The 14,652-nt window shown below is 36.1% G+C and overlaps 1 protein-coding gene across 1 annotated transcript in view; it reads right to left on the bottom strand.

Moving 5' to 3' along the window:
* The window catches only part of ust (uronyl 2-sulfotransferase), a 50,625-nt gene that overhangs the window by 4,122 nt on the left and 31,851 nt on the right, over window positions 1–14,652 (bottom strand). Inside the window, exons 4-5 of the mRNA XM_023347262.1 lie at window positions 8,277–8,356; window positions 8,014–8,167 (exon numbers count right to left, since the gene is read on the bottom strand). Coding sequence (XP_023203030.1) covers window positions 8,014–8,167; window positions 8,277–8,356 — 234 coding nt within the window. The remainder of the gene's footprint in view (window positions 1–8,013; window positions 8,168–8,276; window positions 8,357–14,652) is intronic.

The following is a 14,652-nucleotide window of genomic DNA, read 5'->3' as shown; positions in this document are numbered from 1 at the left end:
AAGACCTTATGGGCAAAAATGTCCAACAGAGATCAAGATACATCATTTTGTAGACCAGTTTGTTTCTGATTCAGTGAGGAGCTGTGGGGTTTTGTGAACTTTTAGATAGACTATTTTTAGTAAGGTTGTGCACAGGAACTAAGACTTCCTGGTTACCAATGAAGCAAGTAAGTGGGAAACTCTTCATTGAAATGACAACAAAAGCCCAGAAGATCTCTAAGAAAGAGTTCAACACTGGAGCACTGTGCTATTCAGGTCATGTTTGCACTAATAACAAGTTGGCTGTTGTTTCAATTTTAACAGCACCCTGTATTTGGCACATCCTCGTGCAGTCTCAAGTAGCAATTCAAAGTCCTGTTAAATCATTTTAAAAAATGTGTATTTAACTCACTGTCAAAACCAAGCAGCCTTTTTTTTATTGCATTATGAACTTTTTGAAGTCATTGTTCGATTTCAGGAGCACAACTTGAGTCAAACTTGTAATATCACTCACACATATGTTTATGTTATTAAATCTGAGTTTTCTCAAATAATTTACATCTTTTTCACTCTTTGCAATGATGTTACTGCTTAAAGACAGGATGTATTGGCTGAGGCAACTCCCTAACTGTATCATCTGATTGGCAATATGCTCAAATACATGCAGACAGCTGCTGGAGTAGTAAAAAGCAATGAGCGGCTAAAACACCAGTCATTATGTTTTACAATGTACATAAAGTACAATGTGCTAAGTGTATAAAGAAAGAGAAACTATTTTAAGTTACATTTTGTCCACACATGATTAATTAGAGCAACACTGTCCTGCGGTCATTGGGTGGTAAATGGCTCATACTCTTATCCCGCTTTATATAATCCAGAAGATCTCAAAGCACATTGCACTACATTTAGTCATTCATCCAATCATCCACACATTCACACACGTATGGTGGTAAGCCACTACATTGCAACTATAGCTGCCCTGTGGCATACCAACAGAAGTGAGGTTGCCATGCACTGGCACCACTGGACCTTCTGACCACCACCAGCAGGCAAGGCAGGTGAAGTCTCTTGTCGTTTTGTCAACAACTGAGATAGACGGAGTGGGGCTCAAAATGGTAACCCACCAATTACAGAGCAAACCCCTACCTCTTGAGAGGAGAGACAGGGAAACACAGGACAAACAAGACACACATTCAGTCCTAAGAGACATCTGTTAATCTACCATGCCTGTTTTTGGACTGTGGAATGAAGTTGGAGTACCCAGGGAGATCATGCAAATTCCATGGAGAAATACCTCACGCTGACGTGGGGTCACAGAAATAAATGAGAAATTGTAGAGTCCAGAATGTCTATGGTAGGTGATGAAATGTAGCTTAGTTTAAAGATACTGATAAAGCATATAATTGAATTGATTTGAATAACTTTTAAGAAGTATCGAACTGGGACTTAGTTTTGGCAAAAGACTAAAATTAAAGGACTCTAGTCATTGTGTTGACAAAATATCTTAAAGGGGGTAATTCCTAATCTGTTGTTGTCCTATCTGTGTTTATTCATTCAACACTAGTTTATATTATTATATTTCTTGATAAAAATAGTTATCTTTTGGCAACTTAACTAAGAAAATGTGAAATTAATTTAACAAAGAACCCTGAGTTTGAACTAAATTGAGGCTGAATGATACACTAGCTTATTACTTTTCTTACATCCACACACACAAAACACTAAAAGTGTTTTAAGAGCACTTTTAGTGTTTTAGAGCGTTATCATAGGCAGATAATGCTCTATAAATATCCATGTCATAAACACTAATTTATTGTGTTTATGCAACCAGAACCGAACCATAAAGCTAAAGCTCTTAAAAAAAACTCTTAAAAAGTGACACAAGCAAAGGTGACTTACACACTTCTGATTCTCAGGAAGTCTCTCATAGTATGTCATTTATATACCACAACTGCACACAGACAAATGGGCACAAACATGCACTCTTTTAGAAAGCCTCATTAGTATGTTTAAACCACCTCCTTCAGTCACACTCAGGCTTACAGTTATCATTCTCCCTGTCGATTAGCCAATGACTAGTAGGGCAAACTGCTGCAAAATTGGCCTAATCTCTGAAAAGGTCTCACATTTCAATCTGTCCAGGAATGGAGAGGCGATTACAATAATAGGGATACTGATCATTTAACATGTTCTTGTGATTTCCATCCAAGGACTATTGACATATTTAATTTCTTTTATTTACTTTCCATTACTATTCTTTCCATTATGAAATTATTCTCTGTTGCAATAACACCTCCTTGTGAGTCAAACCTTATATTCCTGTGCCAACAACATGAAACACATTTGCATGATGTCCTCTTATTAAGTAGTTTGGCAACCCTTAAAACAAACACCGAGCAACTAAACAGTGAACAGAAACAAAGTTGATAACATCAATAGGTTTTCATAGGCAGATAACGCTCTATAAATTTCCATGTCATAAAGACTAATTTATAGTATTTATGCAACCAGAACCGAACCATAATTTAATAAAAAAAAATAATTTCTCTGCATATGCATCATATTCTTCTAGATGCTTGTGCATATTGTTTTGAGTTATTCTGGATGCAAATGAAATGTCAGTGTTTAAGGGTTTGTTTATGCCAATTCTTTTTGAAGCATTGGAATGGTTTTATAACACAGAACTTAAGTGAAAGTTATGAAAATAATTTCATGTTCAAGTTTGGATTTATTGTTCACATTCTTTCTGTGGTACGCAGCATCTTCTGCCTTGCTACAAACTGGATAATTCACCAGTCTCCTTAGCAAAACTAGTATGTCTAATTTAAATTGGTTGGTTTTCATAAATGGACCCAGATCCCAACCACAGTACACAGAGTTTTTTAATAGGCTTAAGGCTGTGGCTTTGGGAAGATCACTCCTGAAGCTTAACCGTTGTTTATGTACTACTGAAATAGCCAACTGTGCTAAACTGTGTCTGTTTTTTAAACGAATAATGAAGAAGTATTTATTATTTTTTAATTCAATAATTGTTTACAGATTTCATTGCTGTTGTTTGTAGTCTAATCATTCCATGATAGAAAAAGGTTAAAACTAAATCAAGAAAACAAAAAGTGAATATAAAATTTAGTTTTACCTGGTTTAGTGTACTAAAACCTTCAGCTGGCAGATAAATGTGGATGAAATGCGAATGATTCCATATGTGGATGAACAGTCATTGTTTTGTTCTCCCAGATCAGTCTCTTTCACACATCCTAGACCCCAGAATGACCTGCTTTTCAATAATGTTGCAATGCTATCCATTATTTCCCTATGCTCATATTCTAGCTGTACCTAGGCATGTTTTTATGCTAAAGATAGAATGATTTATTTTTGGACACAAATAAAGGCATAGTACTACTCTTAGTTCCCTATTAAAAAGTGACTATATTACCTTATATTCTATTTTAACAATGCAACACCACATTCAAGCTTTGAGGGTTACTTGCATTATATTATGTATAAATAAATAGAAGTTAAAATGCAGTATTTAAAACATGGTTGCAGCAGGCACCAAATGTGTACAGCATCAAATGGGTTCTATAGGGATGTATAAAGCTGAAATGATCTTTGTACCACAAGAGGGCAGTGGAGGAAGCACACCCTCAAAGGTTTATCTGATGAATCATTGACAACAGCACAAATCTCATGTACATGACATCATGAAATTTTATCGATGAGGAAGTGTGCAAGTCTTTGTTTTTTTTTTTTTACAAATTTTCACTTGTCAAAGACCCGTCTACCCATTATCTAACATGTCTGTCCCAGCAGTCAGTAGTCAAAGATAAACAATTTCAGTTGTCCTCAACTGCATTTATTTTAAAAATATGCATTTTTAAACCAAATGCATATAGACCCTACTGCATAACAGTAATGCAGTAGGATATCTTTAAAAAACAGTAAGTGCAAAATTTGAAAATAACTTTATTTGATTTCATTCAACACTACCAAGTCAAAGTCCTAATTAACCTCTTAACTGTCACCCCAAAACACTTGCATGTAAGTCAATGGGTCCATGAACAAACAAGAGTCCTTATGACAGGTTAGGGGCTTTAAAGTCTTCCAGGGAAATCATTTTACCTCATCTTTTTGGACAAACAAAATCTGAAAATATGGAATTTCAGTACCCAATATTAATAAGAAAGCAAATTTTGTGAGTTGGTCACAAATTAGGCAATCACGGAGACAACGAGAGAAACAATGTCATAGTTTTCCCAATATCAAGGCTTGTTGAGGCAGGATTCATGTCAGTAAAGCCTCTTTCTTTGTGAGCGCAATTATTTTTTTCAAAGTTCTTGTAACTGTCAGTTTAATTGGAAGCAGATGATTTTTCAGTTAGCGTGGGAATCTCATGATCAGACATTTGTCTTTCAACAGCGAGATCTGCCCAGGTCTATTTCATTTATTCTTTGTTGCTTCACAAGTCATTCACAAAGTTTGAGCTCTAGTTTGTGCAGCTGTCTCTAGCGGAGGTGCCACATTGCACAGTTCATCATAAGTTGTATCATTCCAAAGTGTTGAGTCCATAGCTCTTCTCAAAAATTGCTGATAACAAATTCCCCAAAACAGGGCTTTCAAATATAAGGGGCTTTCTGCTCCATCACCTGAACAAGACAACCCTGTCTCCACTGATGACTGACAATTGATGAGCGCAAGCTCCGGGGCTGAACCATGAATATATTGCATGTGCTTACATCCGTTGCTGCCTTTTTGTATCACTAATCACATGAACCAGCAGAAGTAGGATTGTTCACGTTAGCAAGTTAGTACTTTAGCAGAACATAAGCGAAGATATGTGCACAATTGTAATGGAAATATGGCTACAATCAGCTATTCCCTCTATATTTGATTGTTTTATAAATTATCTAATGAGATGAAGCAAACCTAAAGAGAGAAATTGGCAAGTAATCTGAAAAACTAAAATCAAGTTGCCATTTCATATGTGACCTAAATTCATTAAAGGTTCAATTGATTATTATAGATTATGAATGCCCTGAAATGACAGATGCTTATCTGAGGTGGATATGTCATGAGGTCAAGTAACCATTACCTCACTTTGTAAAGGATAGCTCATGTGTATAAAGAGGGGTGTGGAGACTGACGGAAAATCCAGTTGGACCACAGGAATGTCTCTGCAACATGTGCATAGGGTTCGTTTCGCAGACTGACAGTGTCTTTCATTGACACCTCTGAAATTCAGCCAGGGGGAGGGCAGCGAAGGCAGACACACACGAGGCGGGGAGATACATCTGATACAACTTTAAACTTTGATTGCTGACATGGCTGGGAAAGAATGCTGATTCTCTGTCAAGAACAATAATCTCCTACTCAGAATTGATGCCTTCATACTGGTTATAGGACCATTAGAGGACCGGCTCTAACAAGGTTTCCTCTATGATTGCCCTGTATTTAACTCCATTCATCTTCCCATTACCTCTCACCAGGTTCCTTGTCCCTGCTAAAGAAAACTATATCCACAGCATGCTTCTGGCACCACCATGTTTCACCATAAGCATTGAGTGATTGAGATGATTTGATGTGTCAGTTTTCTTTAACACCTTGCATCTTGTCTGCAAGTCAAAATATTACATTTTTGTCTCTGACCACAGCTCCTTCTTCCACAAGTTTGCTGTGTTCCTTATATGACTTGTAGCAAACTGCAAAGGGTACTTTCAAAGCACAGGTAACTTTGTTTAACAACACAGCTTCCTCCTCCCACTAAACTAGGAAGGGGCCCCTGTAGTCTGCATACTTTAATAACTCAACTCACATGGTCTCACTCAAGGGAAAACAGTACAACACTTAATTACATCCCGTCTGACTCAAGCCAGGTTGACGTTTACTCCCGCTCTTGTTAGCCTTTTGAGAATGACCCTTCTTAGGTCTCTGACTCTGACATGAATGTATGATCAGACTGGCATAATTATTTGATACGTTGAAAATGGTAATTGCAAATTATGATTAGATAAAAATATAAATAATATCAAAGGAAGTGCCAAAACTCATAAAAAAAACATAATAATGATTTTTTTTCTGCAAACCAGCTGTCAGGTATTAAGTATGTCATGGTATAGATGAGGTCTATAATTAAAATGTATGCCTTGGTTTGTTATGATTTGATATAAAGACTGACATCAGGTTGTGATTTGATTTTTGTATACAACAATTTTTTACTCTGTCAATATTTTCTCAGCCTAAGAACATCTGTGCTATGCAATTAAGTGATTGGTGCAAGACATCCTTTAGTGTTGCCAAAGGTTAGATTCCGAATATGTTTTTCTGAGTGGGTTTTATCCTATTTTCCAAATTAAATCTACTTATTTCTCTTTTTCTGTTAGTGAGACACTAACTACTCTCAGATAACCTAGGCAGTCACATTAAAGACATACCTTCAGGATCTGTATGAATGGTAACACAGTATTTCCTGCTTCTGGAACATCTTCAAAGACCTTTTAGTGTCAAAGCACTGTATAATTAGAGTTTACATGAACGCCACGCTGGAATCAAACATTAGCATTTCTGTTTCAGTTCATATCTCAGCAGAACTTCAGGCTATCATAGCGCCGAACCCTATCTCAAAGCACTGTTAGTGCCGAGAGAGAGAATCACTCGCAGCACAAACATGCAGCAACAGTGTGTTGAACATTCTGAATGCATTAGCTTTTTGAATAATAAGCATCTGTAAAATTGATCTCGCCAATGTCAATAGGAGAGTTAATGGGCTTGTGGAAACTGGGACTAGGATAAATGGCAGAAAGAGAGGAGGAATGCTGCAAGATACAGTTCTTGCTGGGCTCATTAGATGTGACTAAAAATAGATTCCTTAGAAAAACCAAGTGAAAATGTGGGACTAAAACAAAACGATAAGAAAGTCAGCTCTCTCTTCAAAGGCTCCAGTTTAGTGTTTTGAAAATAAGTTGACCAGTTTTATTACTGTTATGGTGAATCATATTTCTACAAAGCCTTTCATTTCCTAGCGGGCATAGTTGAAAAAAATACATCGCAAAACAACCCCACCTGCTGCTAATTTTCTGTTGTTAATTATTTTTCATTAATTGAAAGGGGTTATAAATTGGAGCAGCATGTTCAGTCAGGGACGTCATTTATTCTGTGGAAAAATAGGCCTTAATTAAACAGATGGTTTTGATTTAAAGACTAAAGGAGCGAATGCTTTATATTCGGTTGTAGTACATTACTAAAATCAGTAAAATGGGCCGCTCCAGACAGTCCTCAGAAGAGAAGTGCACTTTGATTTAAAAATAAATTAAAGAGGTTAAGTCATAAAGATGTGTTTAGCTAAAATTACCTTAAAGAAACTTGTGAGGTGACAGTTAACATTAGGTTTGGAGGCAAACCCAAGAAAAGCAAAGGACTTGTAAAAAGCAGTTGCCAGATGAAGGTAAACTCCACGCAATCAAGAAAAATGAGCTGCATCTCTCAATCAAAGACAGATGTAGCTCTCACCATCAAAGAGGACATGACAGAATCTTGATCAGGTAGGAAGTGTAGAAACAGTAACAGTTACTGAGGTTTGCTTAAACCTCATCAGGCTGCAGCAATGGTAGCAATGAATATATTTCCACATCTGAGGACATGCAATAACATGCAGGAAAACACTGCATAATAGTGCATAATAGACTAATAATGCTTTTCCATCTGTCAAAAGGAAGCGTCCTCATTATTCACAGAAGCTGACTGTTCTAGAAGCCAAACCTGGCTGTAAACCTTGGACAGGTTCAAGCATTTGGATTGGTGAGACACAAAAACATTTCGACTTCAGAAAGCATAAAACTCTGTATCCAACTGAGGCACAAAGCCCTTAAACAGACAGAATTTTTTTCTCTCACAGTTTTTTAGCTTAATCAACTGTGCACTAACCTCACTTACAAGAATGGGGATTAAAATTAAAAATCAGTGAAGCGAACTGTGTATTGCAGCTTACACCTTAAGCTGAAACGATTTTAAAGTCCCAACTGCTGAAACCAAAGTACTCACTAGATATCGCTCATCATCTTTCATCCCTGGTGTTCGGATGAGGTGGTTCTGCTCCCCTCTCCAATCACCAAAGCGACGGAAGAAATAATTGGAGAGGAACCGGTTTATGGGATCCCGGATTATGTTGATGTAGACAGGCTGCTCTATCCTGAACCTGAAAGAAAGAAGAAAAAAAACCTAATATCTTGAATACTGCATATTAGCCAAGAAGTGTTGATAAACAATGTTGGTTAGCTTTTTATTCTGTTGCTGCTCCACTGTACCTGGTGAAATTCATGAAGTGAACATGTCTTGTGTAGAGAAATGGCTGAGGGATCTTACTGATGTTCTTCACTAGATCCACCTGCACAAGAGCCACACACACACACACATGCCCCCACAGTTATTTATTTGTTTATTTTAAATAAAGTTTGCACAACTCTTTTTCCCTTTATCATTCTTTGTCTTTTTTGAGAACCAGATAAGTTTGAAAGACACACACAAAAAGAAGGAAACATGCAAAATATTAATTGTTCTGTGTTGGATGCTACAATATGCTAAGATCAAATAATGAACACTTCTAATTTTCTAGGTAACCGTTCAATCAAAACAAACATGGACCTCTCAGGTGCTTTATGTAAGCATACATTTTCAGGCAGAACATGACAAAATGCAGCAATATAAGACAAATGTGTTCATTAATGATGTCTATTAAGAATGCCAAAAAGGGTAAATATAAATAAAATCAGATTTATACTGAAGACTAGGATGTGGATCTTGTTTTACCATTTTTCAAAAATATTTTATGAAATTACAAAATTTATTTTAAAACAAAATAAGTTGACTTCCTTGTGTAGACAGCACGGAATAAAATCCTAAAACTAATCCGCATAATTAAATGTGAATTCCCACTAAGGCATTTGCCAAAATAAATATTAGATTCACACAGAAGAAATAGCTATTTTGATTTATTTGTTTCCAGTTTGCTGGTATCACAAAAGGCCACAGAAATTAAGCTTATTAGCTGGCACCTACAAAAAGAATTATAACAGATGATCATGCTTTGAGAGATTCTGACTTTTATTGTGTGAGTTGCAGGCATATTTATGTACAGTTAAATAGATAAACTAATATAGCTACATTGTTCTACAAGTGTTCTAAAATGAGCAAGAGTAATTTTACAAAACATTTTGGGGATTTCCTCTAGTCGTTAACACACAAAATGGAAATAAACTAATCTTTGCTGTGGTATTTGTAACAATAAACTGAAGAGACTAGATAACGGAATCAAAAACCTAGCTTAGGTTGATCTGACACAATAGGACAAACTGTTACATTCAAACTAATTTTATACTAGTGAAACAATCCAGTATCACCATAATGTCCTGATTCTTTTGCAATTTGCTTCTCACATATTTTCCATCTTGTGTTATTCACACGACAAAAGAAGGACCGTTGGGGCTTTCCAGGTCTGCTTGGAGAAACTTGCAAGAAGCAGCCAGAATACACCAGATTCAGGGATCTTGGACTGAGGTCCACAAAAATGAATCCAAATATGAAGTCATTCCTCACCTAAATAGTTCCTTATTGGAGTAATGCAACATAATATGCAGCAAACGTTCCTTCTCTGCAAAACAGGGAATGCATTGTATTTGATTGAAAAAAGGAATTAAAAAAACAACTAATTGAGATACCAAAACGCTTAGAAGGATTGTTTTCTGTTTAGTTGTGAAATTCAGAAGCAATTTTCAAAATATCAACTAGAATTGGAACTGGTTGCCTTATTGTATGTATGAGACACGAGAATCTTGGGAAATACTGATCCCCTTCAGATGTTATCTGAAGGCAGACATAATAAACAAGTCAGCTTATTATAAAATAAAAAAATATAAATACTTAAAGGAAGAATACACATTCTCTGCTTAAAATTACAATATGGTGAAAAACAGACTCATTCTTGACAGTCTTATCAATAAAGATAATAGCATGTAGCATATTTAGCATATAATAGCATATTTAGAAAGGCAATTCGTCAAAATGTAGCCCTGGACACGAATCTGGACACACCTGCAGGCAGGGCGTATGAAAGCAGCAGGTTTGACATAAAAGTTGATGCTCTTTGCTTTTGAGTAGCAGGATTTCACGGTAAATTGCGCTTTAGACAGTAACCCAGTGTTATGTTGCCAAAAATGGTGTAATATGTTTCTGTTTATGTGCACCACTCAGAAATTTGGCTGTAGCTTTCTGAATCAACTCCACCTGGTCCATGCCAACACATAATGGATTGTAGTGATCCAATACTGGGGCAATAAAAGCTTGAGCAGCGTGTTAGGAGTCACTCAGTAAAAAGAAAGCTTGACATTTTCCCTAAAAGAACGAGTGTTTATTCCAAACTTGCATTGCCTACATGTGGTATGTAGTCTAAATTCTTAGCCTTATTTCCTGCCATAATGCAACACCTGCTTTTATGAATTATGCATTGCGGCAGCCCGACAGAAATGGTCAAGAAATGAACACAACATGACTCCAGGGTATTACTTGTTAAGTTGACAAATCTTTCTTGGCATTTTGGCTTCAACAGGAAAGTAAGGAGAGCAGCAGGATGTGCCCAGTCATTGAACAAGAACACTTTCAACAAGGCATTCCTCTGGAACAGTTCTAGGAGCGCCACGTAAGAACAAGTGTAGCTACTTAAGCGGAGACAGGCAGCAGCAAGCTGAGTGTGAAAGAAGGACGCACTGGATGAATTATTCTCTCTGACACATCCGACACCACTGAAGGCCTTATAAAACAACTGTATTTTTTACATGCATTTGATTATACAAAAGAAGCACAATTATTACTGGATGACTTGTCTCTGAAGGTAGCTACCTTAATTAGATTTTTTTGGCAGGATAAGTAAGATCAACTAAATATGCATATGTTTCTTTATTTTTAATTGCAAAAAGAATGTTAAAACTCTGCCTTAGGTATATGTGCTACTTTGATTTGGTCAATCAGATATATTTCAAATAAAATACACTGAAGCCTGTGCTTGTAACTAAGAGAATATTTAAAGTTATACTTTTGGTTCTCTCTCTTTGCGCACAACTACACTTCCTTTCTTCATCAAATCTCTCTCCAAAGAAAATGATGATACATATTTTCCCCATTTTTTACATTTTCATTTTTAAATAAAACTGTGTTAACAAGAGAGGTTCAGCTCAATAACTGTTTACATTTCCTGCTCTTATACAGACACTTGTTATGTCATGGCAACACTATTTGGATAGCAACAGCAATATGTATACTTGTTTATGTACCCAAGGCAGTTATTCAGAGGCTCCAGTCAGATTCAGGCTTCACACTCTCCCTCTTTTCTATAAAGCCAGTACATTTCCACTAACCCCATTTCCATGCTTTATGGATTTCTAGTGGCATAAAACATAATATAAAGCTTTTATTAGTGCTGCAGTATATATTCTTTTGCATTTACCCACCCCCTTGATCAATACTTTGGCATATTGTATTGCTTTTAGTAGACAAAAAAAAAGTTTATGACTTTTATTAAACCCCTTTCTTCACCTCAGAGTTGACACAGAGCGCCTTGGGCAACATTTAGTAAGAAAATGTGCAAGTGTGTCTCCGTGTCTGTTTGCTGGCCAACCCCCTAGTCTGTGTGTCTGTGCGTGTGTCCAGCACTCCCTCCTCTAATTTCCCAGGAAAGGCTGAAGGGAGAAAGTGAAGGATTCCAGGCATACCGGCACTTCCCCCTCCTAATTGAACACCAGCGGTATTTTCACGGGGCTCATCAAAGGAACAGAAAAGGATAAAATTACAAAGTTTTGACTGTTGCTCTTTCTTTTCCATAACTCAGTCTCCACACAACAGTTAAAAAGTACGACTATGTGAAAGACTATGTAAAACAATTAACACACTAACTTGGAAAAAGTAGCCAAAGCCATTGAACAGTTTTACATTTTGTCAGGTTACAAAAACTAATTTCAATTTTATGTGCTGGAATTTTACTAGAGACAAAGTAATGAATACTTTTAAAGTAAAACAATTTGAAATTCTTTTACAAATAAAAATGTCACATTTATTTTCAGACCTATTACACATTTATTTTCACTGTTTTTAAGGTTTTTATATCTAGAGAGTCAAACTGTTGTGTATTATCTGAGAAGTAGCTCAAGTGCAGATAAACATACTGCTAGTCAAGTCTCAGGTTTTTTGGGGTAAAAAGTTCAGTGTTGGTTTTATCTGATCAGTTCATCTTTAAAATGTTTGCTGTGCTTCCTGCATGGCTTGTGAAAAGCTGCAAGGATTGCTTCTTGTGTGCAACTCCTTAATACAAATGCATGCAACACCTTTTGGATTTTTACTTGTAACAAATTTAAAAACAATGCAACATTTTTCAGTTTCTAATTATCCACAACTTCCTGTCGGGTTACATAAAGTCACACATATTAAAACGTTCAGAGATTATGAATACTTTTGTAAGGGGCTTCACCGAAAGAAAGCACTCCAATACAATTTACATACAATTTAATTTTAAACATGTTAAAAATAGGCTGGTGGGAAATTCAATGTCCTGACATGTGTTGTGACATGTGTTATCCAATTATCTGTAAACAAGCAACATCCAGTTGCTACTCTAAGGATCTTGTTCTCACGATGCCTGCAGAGCCCAGATTAACCGATTATTCAAAAGGAGAAAACCAGCTTTGACATTAATTCACAACAGCTGGCTCTTTCTAGTTGTTTCATTTTGAGCTTTTTATTTTTTTTTTCCATTTCTCCCAGGAAATGAAAAAAACGCCCTGGGAGCCAAGAAGATGTCAATAATCTCTTTACAGCATAGCTGATATGAAAAGGAGATTTGAAAGTGCAAAAATAAATTAGCTACTTTCATGCAAAAATCATTGACTGCAGATAAAATGGTTAACATTCTGGTCAAAGTGTCACCAAGAAAACCGTCAAAAACTGCACTGATGAGGCAGAACCTCAGCTGAGGGGAATAGGAGCTCTAAAGTTAGGCAATGTGCATCTGCATTTGCATAAGTCAACATGCCCTAAAGTACTAGGGCAAATAAACATGAGAGATTAAGGTGGCTTTTACAGGATTACACACAAGCACCAAACAGGCTTGTTATGACATGAGAATATTCACACTTTTCTGGACCGATCACTAAGATGTTTTCTATGCAGAAGCCTAGTCAGGCTAATGGTGTTAGGTCACAACATACGCAAGAGGAATTCAGAGTTTGACAAATACGTAAACAAGTCACTATTTCAATATTAGCCTAACATTTATATCAAATCAGTCAGTAATTGGTTTATATAATTAGAATCAGCTGAATCTAACCATAGCCTTTTTTATGAATAAGGCAACCAGTAACATCATGGCTATGAGTCAATGTTACATCAGTCCCCCATGAATACGTGAGTAAGTTGTTTTCTTATATGGCTTTCTCAAGAGTGCAGTGCATTACTGGAAAAGTCTCCCATACAACTCAGAGGCAGAATGCTGAAAACATTTCACTGGAAATCACATTGGGATAATTCAGTTGTCGTCTTATGCTAAGACCTCTGGGCCAACATCTGGTAAGATGACTCGAATTAACAAATAGTGTTCATAAGAGCTGCTTAAGATGCAGTTTCTAGTGGAAAAAACCCCCAATCCCTTCCGATCATCAGATGTTTTTTAATAAATACAAGTAAAAAAAAAAAAATTAAAATCAATTTTACACTGAAATCGCTTAAATAATTTGGTGATGTAATTATAAACCTCCCCTTCTAAATCGGAGGTAAAGCACAGGATAAATTCAAAGGATATGGTGCTTTTAATGTACGGGCTGGGCATTTAAATGTAATTTTCTGTATCAACAGTCACATTAAATGTTTTACAGTCTGAACCTGATAAATTGTATTGCAGTCCCACACAAAGCACATCATATAATAAACAGACCTATTCACAGCAGCAAGCAAGTGGCATCAGCTTCATATTTACAGCATATGCAGCAAAAATTGACAGATAAGTTCTGTTTCTTTCTCCCTGGTTGACAGGACTAGCATTGAAAAAGACCCATCCACTCTTAAATGCTAACTAGGAACTGACTTCACATATTTGCTTAAGCTACAAATGTAGTATTTGGTGTTTACTGACACTGAACACTTATCTTAACAAATATAAAAAAATAAATGAAAATTTATTGTTTATTCATATGCCAGCTTTTGGTACTCAGTAGGAAAACTAACTGTTAATGGTGACAGAAAAGGTATAAAGCATTGTGAATAGCAAACTGATGGGCATAGTTATCAAAGGTAAGGTTGTTCTTCTTTCAAAGTTCTCTCTTCTGCTAAATATATTTTGCATTCTTTATAGAATGCTTAATACATCAACAATTATTTCTATTTGGTTATGACGACTGCAGAAGATGATTGTAGCAGTTATATGAAAAAATATATCATGTATCTAAAAATAAATGTATTTTGTTTAGTTAAAAATAACCTAAGGAAAAGAAAAATCATGTTTAATATAAGCTGAATTTTCTCAAAAGTTATTATTGCATGATGCTTTAAGCGACTGAGAAAGGGTAATCTTTAATTAAGGAGCCAAAATCTGATTCCACCTGGAAAAATAAAATAAAAGTCAAAGACTTAACTGAGATACTATAA

This window comes from Xiphophorus maculatus, chromosome 15, assembly GCF_002775205.1.
Source record: "Xiphophorus maculatus strain JP 163 A chromosome 15, X_maculatus-5.0-male, whole genome shotgun sequence".
Taxonomy (NCBI): domain Eukaryota; kingdom Metazoa; phylum Chordata; class Actinopteri; order Cyprinodontiformes; family Poeciliidae; genus Xiphophorus; species Xiphophorus maculatus.
Note: the sequence above shows the minus strand (reverse complement) of the source record. Positions and strands in the feature narration are given on the sequence as shown.